We start from the raw sequence: 19,118 nt of genomic DNA on the forward strand, positions 1-19,118 counted from the left end.
ATTTCAGATGTAGTTTATTTTGTTATAATACCTGTATTCATAAATACTTCCCTGTAGATTTCACTGGTCCTCACTGCAGTGTTTGCTGTTGTGGTGTATCGTCTGGTAGCCATGGAACAGTTTGCTTCTTTCAAGTGGTATTTCATCAAGAAGTATTGGCAGTTTGCAACATCTGGCACTGGAGTCTGTATCAATTTTATGATCATCATGTCACTCAATGTTGTAAGTCTTCTGCACTTTCAAAGGAGGGATTAGGGTAAAGTAATTTTTACAAGGTTCCTGAGTTTACTGTATATCAGTTATGTCATGTTCTTGCTTATTCACATAGCAGTGCCTGAAGCTAGAATTTCAGGGCTTTTTCCTCTTCTAATACTATGTTTCTCAATGTTTTTTTCTAATAACTACTTAATTTGTCACTTCACATATTTGCTTACATTACCAAGTCACAGTGGTATGGACTACTGTTTCTACATTTGCGTTTCTGTTTTTTACATTACCCTTGAAAATACATCTCTAAGAGGAGCAATGCTATTTTATTATTTTCTTGGCTGATACCTTCTTTTTGCTGGGCTTTTTTTTTTTGGGGGGGGGGAGGGGGCGGCGTTGGTTTATTTATTTACTTATTTATAAAATAAGTAAATGATAACTTTGAGTTCTTCTCTTTTTTATGTAAAATGCAATTGTGATATCAGTGTTGCACAGTTCTAGAATCGCTCAGTTCTAGAATTGCTATGATACCTGATTTTGGTTTAAGTGTTTCATTTATCATTTTTCTATTCCCATGCAGGCATAAACACATAGAAAGGAATAATAGCACAGCAAAGAATGGCTTTTAATTTTTTTAAGGAGATTGTGCAGTCACTGCAATAGAAAAGAATTCTTCAAAACACAGTCATGTATTTATTTCTGTTATTATATCTTACCATTCCAAGTCATAAAAAAGTACATTCAACTGAACAAGCACACTTAAGCTACTGAAAATAACTTGCAATTAATAGTAAATACTCAAGGAAATATTTCTCAGAATGTGTAACTACCTTGGGATAAGTGTCTTTTCAAATTAGGACTGGAGATAGTCAATATGTAAACAGGTAAGGAAGTTTTCAATAATAGACTGATAATCCTCACCAGTATGAACATTCATGCAAAGAAATGTACAAAAGTAGGCTTTTTGCTTACTTTTAGATCACATAGTTTTGCTCCTGAAGTTAGAGGATAAGCACCTTACTGTTCAGTAAGAGAACCATTGATGTTTGAACACTTTTCTTGACCTATTGGCTCTTGATTTATCTTTGTTGTATATTTAATGTATATGCTTACATATATACATTTACAGGAGAATGGGACTAAAGTAGTTCAGTGAAGTCTTTGTAGGAAACTACACCCACTTGCAGGTACCTTCTCTGCCCGGTATCTGCCTGGATACCTTAATGCTGTAGGCAATAGAGCACCTATGCTTTTCATGCTGGATTTGACAACAGACAGGATATACCATGCTTATACTATCTCTTATTTCTGTTTTAGGTATATGAAAAGGTTGCCTATCTCCTGACAGACTTAGGTATGTAGGTCTTTTATTAGTGGCATGGTTCTTGCTAGATGTGTCATGTACCTTTATATTTCCAGACAACAGGGGTTTGAAAACTTCATCAATGCACACTATGATTCTGGCATTTCCTTAAAGAAGTGAAGTATCAGAAAAAGAAATTATATGATTATTTCACCAAGGAAATAACAGAAAAGAAAGGAGTTTATTCTTATACTTCTGTATTTTATGTTTTATAGTATAAATTGTCATAATAGAGCAAAAGTCAAAACATACTCTTTGTTATAATGCTAAAACAGATTTTCTTCCATTTTTCAGAAATTCCTATTTTGGGGGGGAGTTTCTTTTAAAGTTTTTTAATATTAATTTTCGTATGGACAAAAAGGGTTAAGATAACATTACATTGTCTGAGATAAAATTGTTAAGTCATAAATTTTAAAGTAGAACTAATTCTGTCACATTAAAAAAAATGATACTGAAGCCTCTCATCGTGATTCGGTCATGGAGCTTTCTATCTTACACAAGAAAGCAGAGGCAGCATTTAAAATCTCCTGCTGTGTGAGTATGTTGCCTTTTAGTGTTTCGTCTTAACCTGCTTTTTCAGCCCACGTCAAAATAAGCAATTGATATTGCCGTAGTTTAAAACCAAGCTCACTGTTTAACAGCTCCCTCTGCTGGTTCAAGTATTGAAGAGCACGCACTAAAAAAAATGCTCAGGACATAGTGTTTCAGTTAACAAGGAGCTGGACAGGTTAAAAGATTCATTATGCACAGTCAATTTTCAAAATTATTAAAATATTTTAAAATATTTTTCTGCATCACACTGATGTGTATTCCTACTTACTTTTTCAATATATTATATTGACATGCAGGCAGAAAGAAAATGATGATTTCATTTGAGTATACAAGCTGATTTTTCCTAAAATATCTAAAAGAATTTTTAAAAAAGAAAGAAAAGAAGGCTTCTTGAAGTAAGCATTGCTTAGAACATCAGGCAGTTAAGCTGGGTAGCACACTCCACTTGCTAAGGTTTTGTTTTTTTTCTATCAAAGAGAAGGAGGATATCTTAACTTCTGGGAACAAGTACCCATTTGTAAAGCTAGTATCCTGTACATTTGTATTCTAAGTTAGGTATCATTAGACCAAAGTAATTTATTAATTAGTACAAAAAATTTTATCAGTGTGCTATATTTCAAGTTCGATACATCCATCAGAGAAATTTGAATTCATCATTATCCCTTGAGTTCTAAGTCGGACGAGGAGAATGAAGTAGTGTTCTTACAGATGTATTTAGAAGGCAAGATGCCTGTGTGAGAAACCAACTGGCTGCTGGTAGCTCTTTCCTTTGTTTTCCTTGGCAGTCCCTGGCTATTGCTCTGCTGATGCCAAAGTGCTTCTGCTTTTTGTTTGTTTTGTGGGGTTTTTTTTGTTATGTTGGGGGGGATGGGGGTGTGTGTTTTTTTCTGTTTGTTTTTTTTTTTAAATCAAGATGCCTGTAGCCTTAAAATTAAAGGTTTATACTGAATTCAGAACTTTTTCATGGAAATGGAACAGGTGTCTTCCCAAAGAGTTTTCTCCTGTTCTGTACCAGGGAGCTTGTATCTCCTGTTTATGCTTAGAACCAATGTAGGCTGAGCTGGGACAATGGTTTTCTGACCTGCAGACTGAGCACTTTGAGAAAAAAAAAAAATTAACTGCAATCTGATGGAGCACCATGACTGGAAACTGTCACTTGTTCTGTTAGTGTTGCTCAATTGGTGAGCAAACTTGGGCATAACTCAGTGTCATTTTTGTTCAGATAATTTATATTGTTTCTTTCCACAGAGCACCCTCGAACAGAATCTGAATGGGAAAACAGCTTTGCCTTGAAAATGTTCCTCTTCCAGTTTGTCAACTTGAATAGCTCCATCTTCTACATTGCCTTTTTCCTTGGCAGGTAAGGTATCTTAGCTAATTACACTTAAAGGAAAAATTGCGCAGGACTCATAATCCTTGCTAATTTTCAGGTTTGAAGAAAATAAATCAGCAACTTGAACTGTGAGATTTAGATGCAAGTCCCATTCTGAGTATAGTTAATAACACTAATATTTTTAATTGTGTGTGACAGTTAGACCCTTGAAATCTTTACTCATGAAACTAGACAGTAAAAAGTCTACTTTTTAAGTGGGGTCTATGTACTTTCCTACTAGGTAAGAATTCAGAACCTCTGAATATACAAGCCACTTCCTAAACATGGGTCTGTATTTAGCCCCACATAATGGGCTTTATTCATTATTTCTTGTTTATTCCCCTTGGGTTCCATTTTCCAGAATCTGTTTCTATAAGTAATAAGTATTGTCTGGCAGGTCTTAAACAAGAGTAGGAGACAGAAATTCTGGCTCCAGTTTTCATGTTTATCTTTAGCTCAAATAGTGGGATACCAGACAGGTCTAACCTTGCTTCATCTTTACTTCCTTATGATCAGAATTATAATTCATGCAGAACCTAGAGTACTTCAGAGTGCCTTCTATAAAGTTTTGTAATATAATTTCAGTTCAAGATTGGTTGGGAAAAAACCCAGACAACACTCTAAGAAAGACTGTTGGTAATACCTTCTTTGTATCTTGCTATCTCCTGTGCCTACTAGGACCAGGCACAAGGTTTTTTCACTCTCAACTAAAACTTTCACTGAGGTCAGCAAGGATTTTGCTTCAATTTGTTATACAAGAGTCTCTTAGATCTCTGAAAATCTTTTGGTTCTGATGGGTTTGGAAAAAAGATTCTGAGAGTGCACACTTCACATAGCCAGGCAGATCCCATTTCTGCAGTATGCAGATCCCATTTCTCCCTATGCATTGCAATGGCTTATCTTCTTAGAGAGGCTGAATATCTAACATCTAAAACCTCTGAAGCTAGGATTTTTGTCTTGGACATAATAAAAGCTTAGAGTCACTTGCAAAATGATGATCCTTGTTTGTATTCTGAAACTTCCATATTCTACAGATACCAGATTTAAGCCTGTGTGATTTAATCTGTTTATATTTTCTGAGTTTGCTCAGTGAATGCTGTGAAATAACTACTGATATAGGGTGTTCTTGGAATGTGCACTGAGAAACAGAAATCTTACTTTACAGATTTGCAGGCCGCCCAGGAAAGTACAACAAGCTTTTTAACAGATGGAGACTTGAAGAGGTAAGCAATGCTATTCTGTGTTCCTGTGAAATTCCCATGTGTAAAAAGGAAATGGCTGAAGGATATTAATTAAGTGCAGTGAAGAGTAAACTCTTATTTATAGTAAAGGATAGGAAACAGGACATGTGTTTTTCCTTCTGCATTCTCCACTGTACTGAGTGACCCTGGCCAAGACACACAGTTCTTTCTGTCTCTATCTTTGGGAAAAGGGAAGTGATGTTCCCTTACCTCACTTCTAGATCCTAAGTGATTGGAAACTCCTGGGTGTGTAGAATTTTTGGATGGAAGACATAAACATAATCAGCTTTTTTATCAGCCTCTTAAGCTTCTGCCAGCACAGGAAAGATGTGGAGCTGTTGGAGTAGGTCCAGAGGAGGCCACAAAAATGCTCCAAGGCCTGCAGCAAGTCTGCTGTGGGGGAAAACTGAGAGTTGGGGTTTTTCAGCCTGGAGAAGAGAAGACTCTGGCGAGACCTTAGAGCACCCTTTCAATACTTAAAGGAGGCTTATAAGAATGATGAGGACAAACTTTTCAGTAGGGCTTGCTGCAACAGGACAAGGGGGAATGGCTTTAAACTCAGAGATAGGAGATGTAGTTTAGACATTAGGCAGAATACAGTATCATGAGGGTCATGAGGCCCTGGCACAGGTTGCCCAGAGAATCTGTGGCTGCCCGATCCCTGGCAGTGTTCAAGGCCAGGTTGGACAGCACTTGGAGCAACTTGGTCTAGTGGAAGGTGTCCTTGCCCATTTCAGGGGGTTGCTACTGGATGAATTTTAGAGATCCCTTCCAACCTTCGTTGATTCTAAGGTTGAAAAAAAAAAAACAACGATATTTTCAAAGTCTACTTGAAAATGTGTTCGAATTGCACCTCCCTGGATATGTCTACCATGCTGAAGTTATCTCTGAAAAACAGGTTTCTTTTATTGAACCTTGGTAGCCACAGAGTAAAATATCATAAATTTCTCATCTATGTTCTAACAAGAATTTCAGTAATTAGTAAACATTTTAATAGAGCAATTTATATAGTTAAGATACTGGTACCAGAGATTCAGCTAGTAAGTCTCTGTTCACTTAGGATGTTACTAATGAAACATTGCTCCGTTCTTCTGAAATGAATTTGTATGTGTTGGTCTAAGTGGAATGGACTGTATCATTTATCATATACTGAGCACTCATACCCTTATGTAATATGATCTAGTTCTCCAAGAAATAATATGTCTAAAGTTTGTTTAGCTAAAGTCTGTGTCAGGATTTCTGTTATTAATATTTTTTTTAATATTTCTGTAGTTCGAGGTTAATGTTTTTCACCAAACACATGAGTATTTTTCATCCACCCTCTAACAAATAAAAATGAAAGGAATTCTGTGATTTTAGCTATTGATCTTTTCCCATTTCATTTCAGTGTCATCCTAGTGGCTGCTTGATAGATCTGTGCTTGCAAATGGGAGTTATTATGGTTTTAAAACAAATGTGGAACAACTTCATGGAACTAGGCTATCCGTAAGTTCAGGTGTTAAAATTTGGTTTACAAATAGTGATTACATTACTGCAATTCAGTGATAGGGAAAAATATGTTTGCATAGTATTTTTGCTTTTTGCGTCTCATACACTGTAACTGCATTCCCAAGGGAAGCATTAACTGCTCCTCTAAGACAAAGCTTGTTTGGATATGTGAACCATCTAAACTCTTTACTGTGATTTCATTTTCCATAGTACAAACAGCTGCTGAAGAGAGTGGTGGGCTAAGAGTCTTACATTTCTCCTAAAACTTAAAGAATATGTTTTCAGGAGAAGGTTGCTAATCAAATATTATTCTAATGAGTCTCAACCTTGAAAATCTTGCAGAAAGGGTTATGCTCACAATGTGCAATAATTCTTCAAATGAGCTGTGTACTGTGTTGTAAGGCTTGGATTTCTGAAAAGAAGAAACCTACCTGAAGTATCAGTCTTCCTGTCTTCTCAGCCCAGAATTTGAGAACATGCTTAAATCCTTTCTGGCAAATAGTGTTTTGTTTTGACAAGCAATTGTTTGCGACTGAGGCAGCAGTTGCTCTTTCAGTAGCAAGAGAGATTAAGAGCTAAGCCCTAAATTAGCTTGAGAAAAAAATAAGAGCCTGTTAATAAAAATACAAGAAAATTATTTCCCATTTTCAGTCTCTTTTCAGTAATATCTGGAAACAAACAATAGTCTTTAATTGCCACCTCTGGCAGTACTAGGTAATAGTTTTCATTTGTATAACATTTTAATGTGTGAGACTAGTACCTACTTCATATTATAGATACTTCGTGAAAAGACTTCTGCACAGTTTTATAAAAACTACTCTTAAATCTTCGCAGCTTCAGCAACACCTTTTTAGACACACTTTATTACTTCAAGAAAAAAATAATCTGTAGAGCATTTAGATCTTCAGGTTTGTTCCAAAGTAGTAGATGTGTTCGACTGTTCAATGTATTCCAGTAGCACAGATTTCTTACTGAGCTTCACTTACTTGGTTTGTCTTTCCCAGGATTAAAATCAAAGCGTTACTTACTGGTTTAATGCTCTTGCTAAGCATGATTGGTTTTTTATTTAGGTAAATCCTACAGAAAAAGTCTATGCAACCAAATACTGTATTCTGAAAGGCTTATTTGTTGAATGACTGGCATGCTACATAAAAGACATAATTAAAATCATAATGCAGAATTTTGAGGACTTCTTTGAATTGTATCTTATATGATAAGTGTTTGCAGAAAATACCTGAGTAAGCATTCAGGTGCTGCTCAAAATAAGCCCTCTTACTTCAAAACAATACCAGCAAGTTTTGTAAATTATTGAGCAAATATGGTCAGTAATAATACTCTGTTTACCTAATAAAGTTTATTACAGAATTGGTGGTCACGACGCAAAATGAAGAGAGGAGGGCAGTTAATGGAGCATAAAGTGTCTCTGCCTCAGTGGGAAAAGGACTGGAATCTACAGCCTATGAATCTTCATGGTTTAATGGATGAATATTTAGAGATGGGTGAGCAAATTTAGGGAGGTGTCAGTTTTCTTAAGAAAATGGAACTATATTCCATGTTAAAAGATCGTTTGCACTTCCAGTTTCTAACCAGAGAAATACCTGTCTAGTTTTACAGTTTGGCTTCACCACCATCTTCGTTGCTGCCTTCCCACTGGCACCTCTCCTGGCATTGCTTAACAATATCATAGAAATAAGATTAGATGCGTACAAGTTTGTCACTCAGTGGCGAAGACCTATGCCTGCAAGAGCAACAGATATAGGTGAGAGAACATAATGACTTTTTCCTTCTTTTATGCAGCTTAACCCTTAAAATAGTTAATGCATCAAAAGTAAAACTGATAATGTAACCCACAGATCTCAGTGACAACTCTCCTATTAAGCAACAAAAGAATACTCAGTTGCTTAGCTAAGAGGACTCCTCAATTTTTTTTTTCTTTCTAAAAAGGAATCATAATAGTTCGAATTTTGAAAACAGGCTAAATGGTATTTTAGACTTCTGATTTGTGGAACTTTAGGTCCAAAATGCTATTTGAAATACAAGGACTAAATTCACTTTTGGTTTAAAACTGAATTAAAAAAAAATAAGGAATCTCTTTCCAACATCTTGTGTTTGGCCTCTGTAACCAAGAATTGTGGTTATACCTTTGTTGCTTTAGCCATTTCTTCTCAGCAGTGTGTGTCATTCAGGTGGAGTCAGTGGTGGCAGGGGTGTGAGGACATGACTTAATCTTGATTACCTTTTCTGACCAAATAGGTCTTTCTCAATAAGAAAGGATAACTATATGACTAACAGTGGCTTAAGTGTCGTTAGTATGACTTAATATGATTATAAAAATTTAATTATTTCCTTGGTTTTTCTCTTGTTTCTAGGTATCTGGTATGGGATTCTGGAAGGAATTGGAGTCCTGGCTGTCATCACCAATGCCTTTGTTATTGCCATTACTTCTGATTACATTCCACGTTTTGTCTATGCATACAAATATGGTCCCTGTACAGATCAAGGGTACAGACAAGAAAAGTAAATAGCATATTCTTTATATAGACTTGTATAATTCAGTGGAAGATCACTTTTTCAGCTTTCTGTGTTAACATACATAACATATAGCAGCAGTATTTTACCTTTTACATCTGTGCAAATCTTCACAGATGCTAAGTGTAAGTGTAATTCAGCCATTCCAGAGAGTTTGCAAACAAACTGCATGGACCTGTAAGTGGAAAATCATGTCTTCCCTTCTGAATGCAAACAACAAAGTTCAGTACGCATCGTAGCAGTTTACAGGCTTTCTCTAGATAAGGTTTTCTTTCTTTCTGTAATAGTTCTGACTGTCTGCTAACACTATGCTCCCACACACATATATGCTAAACCCTCTTTTACCCTAAGCCTTGTTCACCTTCAAACTTCCCTGCCTGTTTCTCTTCAGAAATGCTTGCAGCCAAGCACCAGCAAGATTGGCTTTGACAGTATTCAGCCTGACTTCTTATATGGTTATAATTAGGTTCAAGCAAGGTAGTTGCCTGTCTTTGCCCCATCAGGCCAGTTTCCTGCATTTCTTTTCATCAACTTACCAGTGTCTCTGAACTGTGTCCACTGTGTTCAGTCTGCATTTCCCACTGTCTGTCATGACCTTTTAATGATCTAAACAGCTCACAGTACTTATGGGCACCCTCTCCTTTATCTGGGGACCGGTGCCCTATAGGTGGTTTTAGGGGATGGTTTTGGAGGGTTCTGTTGTCTTTTTAATACAGGGTCAAGGTTACCTAAAGAAAAGGAAGCATCACTTTACTAGTGCTATAGCACATCTCACAAGCAGAACTTATCTTTAATGCACAGGAGGAATGGTAAGAGTGAAAGCATCAAGGCTTGTCCAGCAAGCCAGTACTGCTGCATTCACAGACTGTGCCCCAGTTCAAACCGCAAGGGTCTGTCCATCCTTTCCTTATTGCTCCATCTGTAATGATTTGAAAGAGAGAGTTACTCTTCTTGTGCTGTCACAGGAGGAGAGAATTTAGGGGCAGAAAGGATGAGGAAGAATAGGATGAGAAAAGACCATGGCAGAAAAAACTTAGTGCTTAATGTACACTACCCATTTAATAGAGAACTATGTAATCCTATTTCTTCTTTTGCCAGTAGTTATTTGAGGTGTCACAGCAAACCTGAAGGTTCAGGAAGTATAATAGGATCCCTAATACATGTATTTTTAAATGTCCTTTGCCTTTCAAAAGGCCCTTTGTTAAACTACAGGTCAGCTTTCCAAGAAGATGGGATGTCTTATGTGTCCATGGTTTTCCAGAAACAGACATTTTTTCTTCTTCACTAATTCAATGCATTTATGTGATTTCTGCCATCAATCCTAATAATTTGTTGCCTTTAAGATGGCTGTTTGGTATATATGCACTGTTGATTTTACTGTTGGTGAAAATTCTTCTTTGATTCAACTCAATACCTGACATTTTTTGGTATATGCTGCATGACTTGGGGCAGATTCTGCCAGGGTGGTGAATAGCTCTTCTTTCTGCCTCTCACCATCTTTCTAAGTACAGTCGGTCTAATTTTGAGACATCAGAGAACACTGTAGCAACCATTTTCAGTTTATGTCTGCTGATGGATAAGAAGCAAAACCATGAAAAGTGCTGAAAGTGGATTTTTAGACAGTGTTACCCCGAAACAAGTTTCTTGTTTCTTTCCAATAAAACCTTGCTTATCTGTTTGAAATTTTAAGAATTGGTTTTGTCCTGATAAGCAAAGAAATCTGTACGCTCACAACATGTGATAGCAGGCTGTTTACAAAAAAGGATCTGTGCTGCATAACCACTTCATGAAGAATGTCTTCTCCCTATGTCTTTTCCTTTCAGATGCTTGAAAGGATATGTCAACAGCAGTTTATCAGTGTTTGATTTGAGTGAACTTGGAATGGGATACTCAGGATACTGCCGGTATGTTTTGATGCTCTCCCTTCTTGTAATACAGGCATAGATGTTAATGCAGACATGAAAGAGGAAGTCAGTGCTTAAATTACTGGCGTAACAGTTTTACTTGTAAGAGCATTGGAGTTTAAGTTGGTTCAGCATGGAACCATGTCTCAAGTGTAAACACTGTGTGGTAGGATGCAGTGCTAACAGACTGTTGTTCTGAGTTTTTCCAGGCCTCTTGCAGCCCTGTCTTTCGTGCTTCTATGAATTATTTCACTTCAAAGTTTCCCCAGTTGCCAAGAGGGTAAAAATTCTCATTTTGGTTTTCTTAAGCATTCTGAGGTCCATTAATTAAAATACACAATTAAAATTTTTTTGTGGCTCTAACCCCTTTAGAGATCCCAAACAATTATGCAAGATATATACGAAAAATTAGGCATAAAAGATAAATACAGCATTGCATGAGTGCATTCCTGGTTTCAAATTTAGTTTTGCAGTGAGGGTTAGCTTAAATTGACTAAGAAGTTTTAGAATCATGTTACATTTATGCAAACTTTGTCTGGAGAATCTCAAGCACTTAGAAGCACAGACAAGAACCAATTAGAATCAACACACTTGAACTTAACACTCCAGAGTGTCAGCTTTATAACAACAAAAGAAATTGTTTGTTCTGGAATTCTGGAAGAAAAAAGTGCTATCTTCATTTATTTTTTATTATTTGTTTGTATTGTGGACTGTTCTCCTTTTCTGTTTAATTCCTCTTGAAGTACACTTCCACTTCAGTTTCTCTCCTTGTCCAGGTTTTCAAGCACAGACTAACTTACTGGGTTTTGATTTGCTTTCCAGGTATAGAGATTACAGAGCCCCACCATGGAGTTCAACTCCATATGAATTCACTTTACAGTTCTGGCATGTCCTGGCAGCACGTCTGGCCTTCATCATAGTATTTGAGGTTAGTCATGAAAAGGAACAATTCCTTTCTACCTCCTTAAACTCTTGATTTTTTTTTTTACTTTTTTTTTTTCTACTTGTTTTTACAGTACTCCCATAAAAAAATTTGTTAGCGTCATCAGCTTCTTGTTCATTACAGTCAGGAGAAAGAGGGGAAAAAAATCACCTTCCCCAAGCTGTTGTCAGACTGAACTGACAGAGCACACAGAGGCTTTTAGATTCCCTCCAAAATTATGTTTCCTTAAGTCATACATCAGGTCAGTTCTAAATCAAATCTTTAAAGTTTTATAGAAAAAGAAGTGCAACTCAGGTTTACATTAAGCACAGTTATTACCAGTTAAAATCTGTGTCAGGAAAATGTACATGATTCTAGCTTAATATAAAAACAGAAGTGTGTGTGCTAACTTTGGAGAATGTATTACAGGCTGTCCAGGAGTCTGGTTACTTTGATTACAGGCTCTAAACAAAGACTACTTGTAGGCAGTGTTACCTATTGTTATTCAGACTAGCATATCCTGCAGTCACTTCTTCATTTAGGTCACTAAAGTTTTTCTTTTCAGAAGACTTCAGCATTTTCACATTTCTGTAAAACTATAAAATATATTAAAAAAACAAAGGAGTTGATTTTTGGTCATGAATTAAACCTCAATTCCAGTTTTGCCACAAGCTTTTAGGCTCTAAAATGTGGTATTAGAAGTGAACATTTTTGCACCTTTGAAGCAATTCTTTTCATTCTTCTTTTCAGCACCTTGTTTTTGGAATAAAGTCTTTCATTGCCTACCTGATTCCAGACATGCCTAAAGACTTGTGTGACAGAATGAGGAGAGAGAAATACTTAGTCCAGGAGATGATGTATGAGGCTGAACTGGAGCATTTGCAGAGAGAAAGGAAAAAGAATGGGAAACAATATCACCATGAATGGCCTTAGTCACTACCATGCTGCAACAAAAACACTGTTTGGAAATTGAAGAGTGCAGTTACAAAATGAAGTCAGAGTCTGGCATCAGTGTATGAGATACAGTGTATATATGTTCTTCCTGAGCAGGACAGTTGCAGGCTTTGGTGGCAACTGGAAAATAGATGCTTCTGATGAACGAAATGAAAAGCCTTACCTATAACAGGTCTGCAGTGAGTCACCAACTCTGGTCAGAATTGGCACTCAGGAACGCGCAGACAGATAAAAAATTTGGACACCATGATTTAAAAAAGGCAATGAATTTTCATGCTGTTTATGAAGATACTAACAGCAAAGTGGAAATAAAAATTACCTGTCAACTTACACAGTAAGGGCATGACTAAAACAAACTTACATGATATCCACTACTTCTGATTGCTCAGCTCCATCTAGCTTCTGATTGCTCAGCTCCGTCTGTAATGCCTCTGAAGAAAAGAGCAATTGTTGCCTTTGTGACCATAACTTGATATAAATGATCTTTCAAGCTTACTGTTCTGTCAGGTTTGTCCTAGTCTCTTGTTGAGATTGTGGATGTGGTCCTACCCTAAAAAAAGGGGTCTGTGGCTGCTTAATGTATACTATGCAGTTTAAGAATTGCACATATCAGTGTCATTAATTTATCCTTCTAGTTGAAAACCAAAAATTCTAAATTCAAAGAGAAAACAGCAGCACTGAGAGAACACATTGCATTGCCCACATTGCAGCTCTGTTTGAAAATGATGTGGCTGTTCAATTGCCTTGCACTTTTGTGTGTAGAAAGGCCACCTCCACATGCTTCCAGGATGAAAGATTTCTCATTTTCATGCTCTGGTGTAGCATGCAGATGTCTACCTGTGTTACTGTTCGTTTTGACCTGTCTGGGCAATGATTCCATGACTTCACAGAATGCTAACTTGAGATGTTCTCATAACCGTGCAAATGACTTTGTCCTCAATATACGAATAACTTTATAGTATGCAAGCTTATGCAGATATATATCAGGCATACAGTATAACATTGATTTGCTTGTTCAGGGAAGGAGAAGCAGAGCATTTTATAACAATGCTCCTCTTCTTACTGTAAATGTAAATACTCCAGTAATGTGCACTACTTCTATTGGCATAAATATGTCAAAGCATGGGAGTTGGATACAGGCAGACACGTATACAGGTTGTCTATAAATGCACACGTACACACAGTGGTTACTTTTAGATTTTTTAATTATTATTTGTATGTCTTCTTACAGTTTGGGGAGGGGGGCTTTTTGGATAAAATCACTCTAGAAGGTAGATGTTCATATAAAGAATCAAATTTCAAGTTTTATGTGCATACAGCAATGTTGCTTATGGTTATAGTCACATTTTGGTAATGAAATTGCCTGTTGCCAGTGTTTCATAATATGGGAAGAGGGCAGCACATTATTTAAACAATCAGAGCAAGTGTTTAGGGTTACCTTGCAGAGAAGGGTGTGGAGAAAGAGAGTTCCAGTCATTCTGTTTCTCTTGTATAATTCTAAATAATGCTTCTCTATATTGGATGAAGAAAAATTACACTAAGAGTCAACAAAGCACAGTAACTATAAAGGCTGCAAATTTTAACTTTAGTTTTAGGGATGAGGCTGCAGCAAAATCACTGCTGATAGATATGAAAAGACCTGAAGTTTTACTACTTATAGTACTCCACTGAATCAAAAAGTGTGACTCCAATATTCACTTGACTGTATTAGCGCAATCATTTTATTATGCATATAAAATTAATTCTTAGAGTCAAGAGCGCATCAAAGCAGATAAGTAGGATATGTTGTATCCAGAGGGCATAGCATCAGACCTTAAATTCTTAAGCCATTTCACTATATTCACGAGATTTCTGGGTTAATTCCAGCTCTCTGTGACCAGACCAGGCAACTGTAGGAGTATCTACAGTACTGCACAAAGGAGGAAAGAAATTGGAAGGTCTGATCTATCCAGATATATTAGCTTTTAGTTCTGTGATAAAGGGCTGGTGAAACTCACTTCCCATATTTTGCAAAGGCTGCTTTGTTCCTTCATATTCTGGATTGTGTGTTAAGTTCCTCAGGAGTCCTTATCAGAAATAATTAATGCACTCCCCTCAGTGCTTATAGAATCACACAGGTTCTCTTGTCTCTCTTTTCATTCTGTAGATTATCAAGCACCGTTTGACAGCATTAACCATGTGTCACAGCTTCTGTTTCTGTGCCACGTAGTGATAGTACTTCAGTTCTTTAGCAGGTCACAGATGAGCTCTCTTTTTTTAATGTTTTCTCTAAAAACAAAATGCTTTGGCTGGCCCAAGGTATAAAGATACAGGATAAAATCAGGCAAAAATCAGAAATACTATTTTACGCTTCCCTGGTTTTGCTGTGGATATTAGCACATGTCAATACATACTTAGGCAAATTCCAATTGGACTTAAAAAACACATAGGAGAGAAATCCTTTTTGTAATTGGGTTTTAAATATATATGTTATTAATGATTTTCAACACTGGTGTATAGGAGTATTTCAAAGGGAAGTATGCAGGTCTGACATTGTACATTTTATGCACTGGAAAAGCACAGGAAGTTTTGGAGAAACACTGTGTGTGTTCCTTTATTTTTTGAGGACATCAGCAATGTCTGAAGGTTTTGCCACTATCTAGCTATTTGCTTAAGCTGAGAAATCTTTTTGCTAGACTTCGTTTAGTATGCTGTTTGCATTGATTGCACGTTATTTTACTGAAGTATAAAGCACACTCTGTCCTCAGGAATAATATATTTTATGAATGGTGAATGATCTTTTCAGATGCTAAATATTGTCTTTCCAAACAAATGACCAGTATGAATAGACTGTGCATGCAAGCTGCGTTTGTGACAAGCTTTAGAACTTCAGTTTGTGCAAAAAATGCTTTAGGTGATTGCAGATCTAATCTGTGACAACTTTGCTCTATGCATGCGCCCTTAGAGAGACTGCATGAGCAACTTGATATTTTGAAATACAGAAGGTTAGTCCAAAATGTCTTAATTATTCCTAACCAAGTTTTGTGTTGATTCAGACAGAGGAAATCTCCATCTCAGAAATAACAAAAAGTCTGTGTAGATTATACACATCTCATTGCTTATGACTTATTATTCTAAATTTGTGCCTAATGTGTGAGATCTGAGTTCTGGTGACTAAAAAAGTAAAAAAAGAGAATTCTGCTGCATTAACCATCCTAATGAGAGGTTCCTTCTTAGAGCTCAATGTGTGTCTCCATATAGGTGGAAGCATGAAGAACTCAGTATTCACAACTGAGTACTAACAGAATTGTCTGAAGATTGAGCACAGGCTCTCAACTTGTTATACTGTAATCCACTTTCCTTAGCAGAAACAGAGTACAGTGTTTGAGCATCGTGACAGAGTGCCAATATTTGGAAACGAGGCAAATGACGTGATGTTTACTTTTAGGTTTTTCTTTCCTAACCCTTTTTGTTAAAGAATTTATAGAGAAAATGTAGGTGAACATGGAAGTTAATATTGATGATGACAAGGCTAAAATTTCCATGGTGATGATGGATGATAAGTGATCGTTTCGTTAATATTTCTTTGGAAGTACTTACCTTAATTTGTACAAAACACCCATCAGCTGTTTTAGTGCCCTTTTCCAACACCAGCTTGACTTAAATTGTTTTCTGAGGATCAGTTTGACTCATTGTGTCCTGTGAAAAGCTCAAAAGAAAAATGTCTGGGGGGCATAGTGAAAAGAGGTTAATGGCTACCTTAATGTGTAAATTCCTGAATCTCTGAGGTTTCTTTCATAAAAAGTTCTTCAGCAGGAAAAATACCTTGGAAAACACAGCTTTAGTATGAGTGCTAGTGTGGGGAAAGGCAAGAATTTTGGTGATATTTTATTCCTAATGTACTTAATGATCAGCCCAATGTAAGTAAGTAGTGCTGTTTGTTTGCTGTGGCTTCTTCCAGTTCACACTCCAAATGGGATGGCTGCCAGAGAGAATTTCTGGAGCCATTGAGATCCAGGCATTTAGTAGGACTGCGAAGTTCTAATGCACTGATGCCATGTAGGACTGTAAACTCCTACATGGCATAATGGGCCTTATTAATTTTTTGTATTGTGTCTCAGTTCATTCATGGGCAAATTAATACATGCATATTTAGAAGCATCATATACTTTTGATTAACTAAAGATCATCCATGTCCATAAATTGAAAAGAAACTGAAAAGGTTAGTATGTAGTTAACTTGAAAGTGTCACAAATTTTCATTAAAACTGGTAAAAACTAGGGGCTTTTATAACACTGGCAATGGCCATGTCAATAAAACTTATTTTATACAGTGTCATGTTTTAAGCTGAACCCAGGACAAACAGCTAAATATAAAGTCAATAAGGTTAATGGAAAATCAAACAATTGTATTTTCTATTAAGTGTTGCACAGGAGAAAGGGAACAGTGATATCAACAATCACTTACAATACAGTAATATTTCCAGAAGCATTTTATTTTTCATAATCCTCATAAACTACTGATGTTGCTTATTTGGGGTAAAGGTTGAAACAAATACATAGCCAGCCTTTCATAATCATGTTTATTTGGTGTTAATGCTGACACTAGAATTCAAACAGAATTCCACGTTTATACACTTTTGTTGGTTTTTTCTTAGTTCAAATGCATACTTTGTCTAAAATGCATGCAATGACACTTTTGGAAAGTGTTTAAGTGAATTACAAACCTAAATTCTTGTGGTGGAAAATTTAGCAGTTTTTAAAGATCCCTCAGTCTTTTCATAGTCGACCTCCTGCTCGCAAAGCCCATGTTCTGCTGGGATAAAATGCAACAAGCCAACGTGTGGAGGCTGAGGAGGAGCAGACGAAGCAAAGGACTCCTCTGCACTTCAGCAGGTTTTTCTCCAGAACTCTGGCAGGTTCTGCAAAACAAGGGTTTGAAGATGGAGCATGACGACAGTCCTCCTAAATTCTTCTCTCTTTTTCACTCTTTACTTATACTCAGTATTTTAATAACTGATGCCTTCTTGCTGACAGTCCAATTTCCAGGGCAATTGTGTAACTGCAGAAGTTTTTACAGGCTCTTTTTGGATGTCCCTAACTGAGAAGCCAAAGCAGAAAGTGCACAAACACTAGTTTGTCTGGTGCTCTTTACAAATTGGTATGCGCTGGATGGAGTGGTGGGAGGAAGCACAGGGTCTACCGAAGTGTGCCAGTAGGCTACCCGTTTCTGGATCTGTCCTTTCAGCCCCTCTCCCAAGCGCTATGTGTTGCACTTCTTATATCCCACCCACACACATCCTAAATGTGCTACATCATCCTAGCATTTTTAAATCTACATAATTGACATTTTTTTCTCTAATACTGACATTGTCAACCACATTTACCAGAAATTTGTATAGGCATGGTTTTGGTGTAATGGTGGTAGCACAATGTTACTGTGATAGCACAATGTTACTGTGACAGCACAAAGTTACAACAGCACAACAAGGAACTGTAGAGATACCACTTTGCTGTTCCATGTTACACAGGAACTTTTAAATCTGGGAATAGGATTTAGTTTTAGAATATTAATGGCGTGTTTCCTCCTCACTGCACTGGAAATTACTTTGTGTAAGTTCTGTTCTAACTTGTTGCCATAACCTCTGTACTGTTATTTGTTCTCTGTAGTTTGCATTCTTAATTGGTGTGAGCTAGTTTAGGATGCTACTTGGGGGAGAAATTATGATTAAACCAAATGTAGTCTAAAGCTAACAAGATTCTAACCACTGAGAATACGATGTTTTTTTCTGTTAATAATGAAAAAAAAATTTTGGATCACCTTGTAATTTTGTGTTCTATTTAGATGACTCAGTGTTTTGTACTGAAAAATCTTCCAAACTGTTGGCTCTGATTTTTACCTGGAGTAGTATCACTGAAATTTCAGTTATTTTAAATAGTGTCATGTAAAATCTAACTGAATATGATAGCTCAGTCATTTTTTACTTGCATAGTCCTGGTTAACTTGCAATATCATGATCGTAAGAGATTTCTTAAAATGTGTATATACTTGAAATTTATTTAATATTTAAATACAACTTGGTTTCTAAGTAAGGAATAAGAATAAAATCTGAACTATTTTTTCTATTCATAGATCCGCACTTTGTAAGTAATACTTAAAATAAGATTACAGTGCCACAGAGCGTTTCAGAGAAGTTGACTTTTATGCACTGCAAGCTAGAAGTTCCTCTGACCTGTCAGCTTTTGGTTTCTTTTGTGTTTTAAGATTACTTTCACAAGCTCTTGTGTGCCCCAGAACTAAAAGAATTCACCAAGGAAAAAGTTGTTGATCTGATTAACTATTGTAAGACACTTTTGGCATAAATTTGTCTTTGAGATGCTGTTTACTTTACCAAGGTTTACATGTACAAATGCAACTACTTACTATATCATACACATTTGAATATTGCATTTTTTTCAGTAATAAACTTGGATATCTTTGAAAGAGGTTTTTAAGCTTCATTATTCCAAATATTCAAAGTTAATTTAAAAAAAAAAAAGGGTATACACTTGAAAAGGGAGTGCTCATGAGTCTTCAAACCATAGTAGTGTAAGGAATTTAAGGGCTA

At 36.4% G+C, this 19,118-nt stretch overlaps 1 protein-coding gene across 5 annotated transcripts in view; it reads left to right on the top strand.

The window, feature by feature from the left end:
• ANO3 (anoctamin 3) overlaps positions 1-18,994 on the top strand; it is a 213,755-nt gene extending 194,761 nt beyond the window's left edge. For all 5 annotated transcript variants that reach the window (XM_061479183.1, XM_061479184.1, XM_061479185.1 and 2 more), the window contains 11 exons: positions 58-222; positions 1,525-1,561; positions 3,371-3,482; positions 4,660-4,717; positions 6,123-6,220; positions 7,577-7,722; positions 7,830-7,982; positions 8,593-8,740; positions 10,576-10,656; positions 11,479-11,584; positions 12,329-18,994. In XM_061479183.1, coding sequence (XP_061335167.1) covers positions 58-222; positions 1,525-1,561; positions 3,371-3,482; positions 4,660-4,717; positions 6,123-6,220; positions 7,577-7,722; positions 7,830-7,982; positions 8,593-8,740; positions 10,576-10,656; positions 11,479-11,584; positions 12,329-12,511 — 1,287 coding nt within the window. In that variant the 3' untranslated portion in view covers positions 12,512-18,994. The remainder of the gene's footprint in view (positions 1-57; positions 223-1,524; positions 1,562-3,370; positions 3,483-4,659; positions 4,718-6,122; positions 6,221-7,576; positions 7,723-7,829; positions 7,983-8,592; positions 8,741-10,575; positions 10,657-11,478; positions 11,585-12,328) is intronic.
• Positions 18,995-19,118: the final 124 nt, after the last annotated feature.

The sequence above is a fragment of the Pezoporus flaviventris genome, unplaced genomic scaffold, assembly GCF_033815535.1.
Source record: "Pezoporus flaviventris isolate CSIRO_AGI_PZ_B2104156 unplaced genomic scaffold, CSIRO_AGI_Pfla_v1 ptg000143l, whole genome shotgun sequence".
Classification (NCBI taxonomy): Eukaryota; Metazoa; Chordata; class Aves; order Psittaciformes; family Psittacidae; genus Pezoporus; species Pezoporus flaviventris.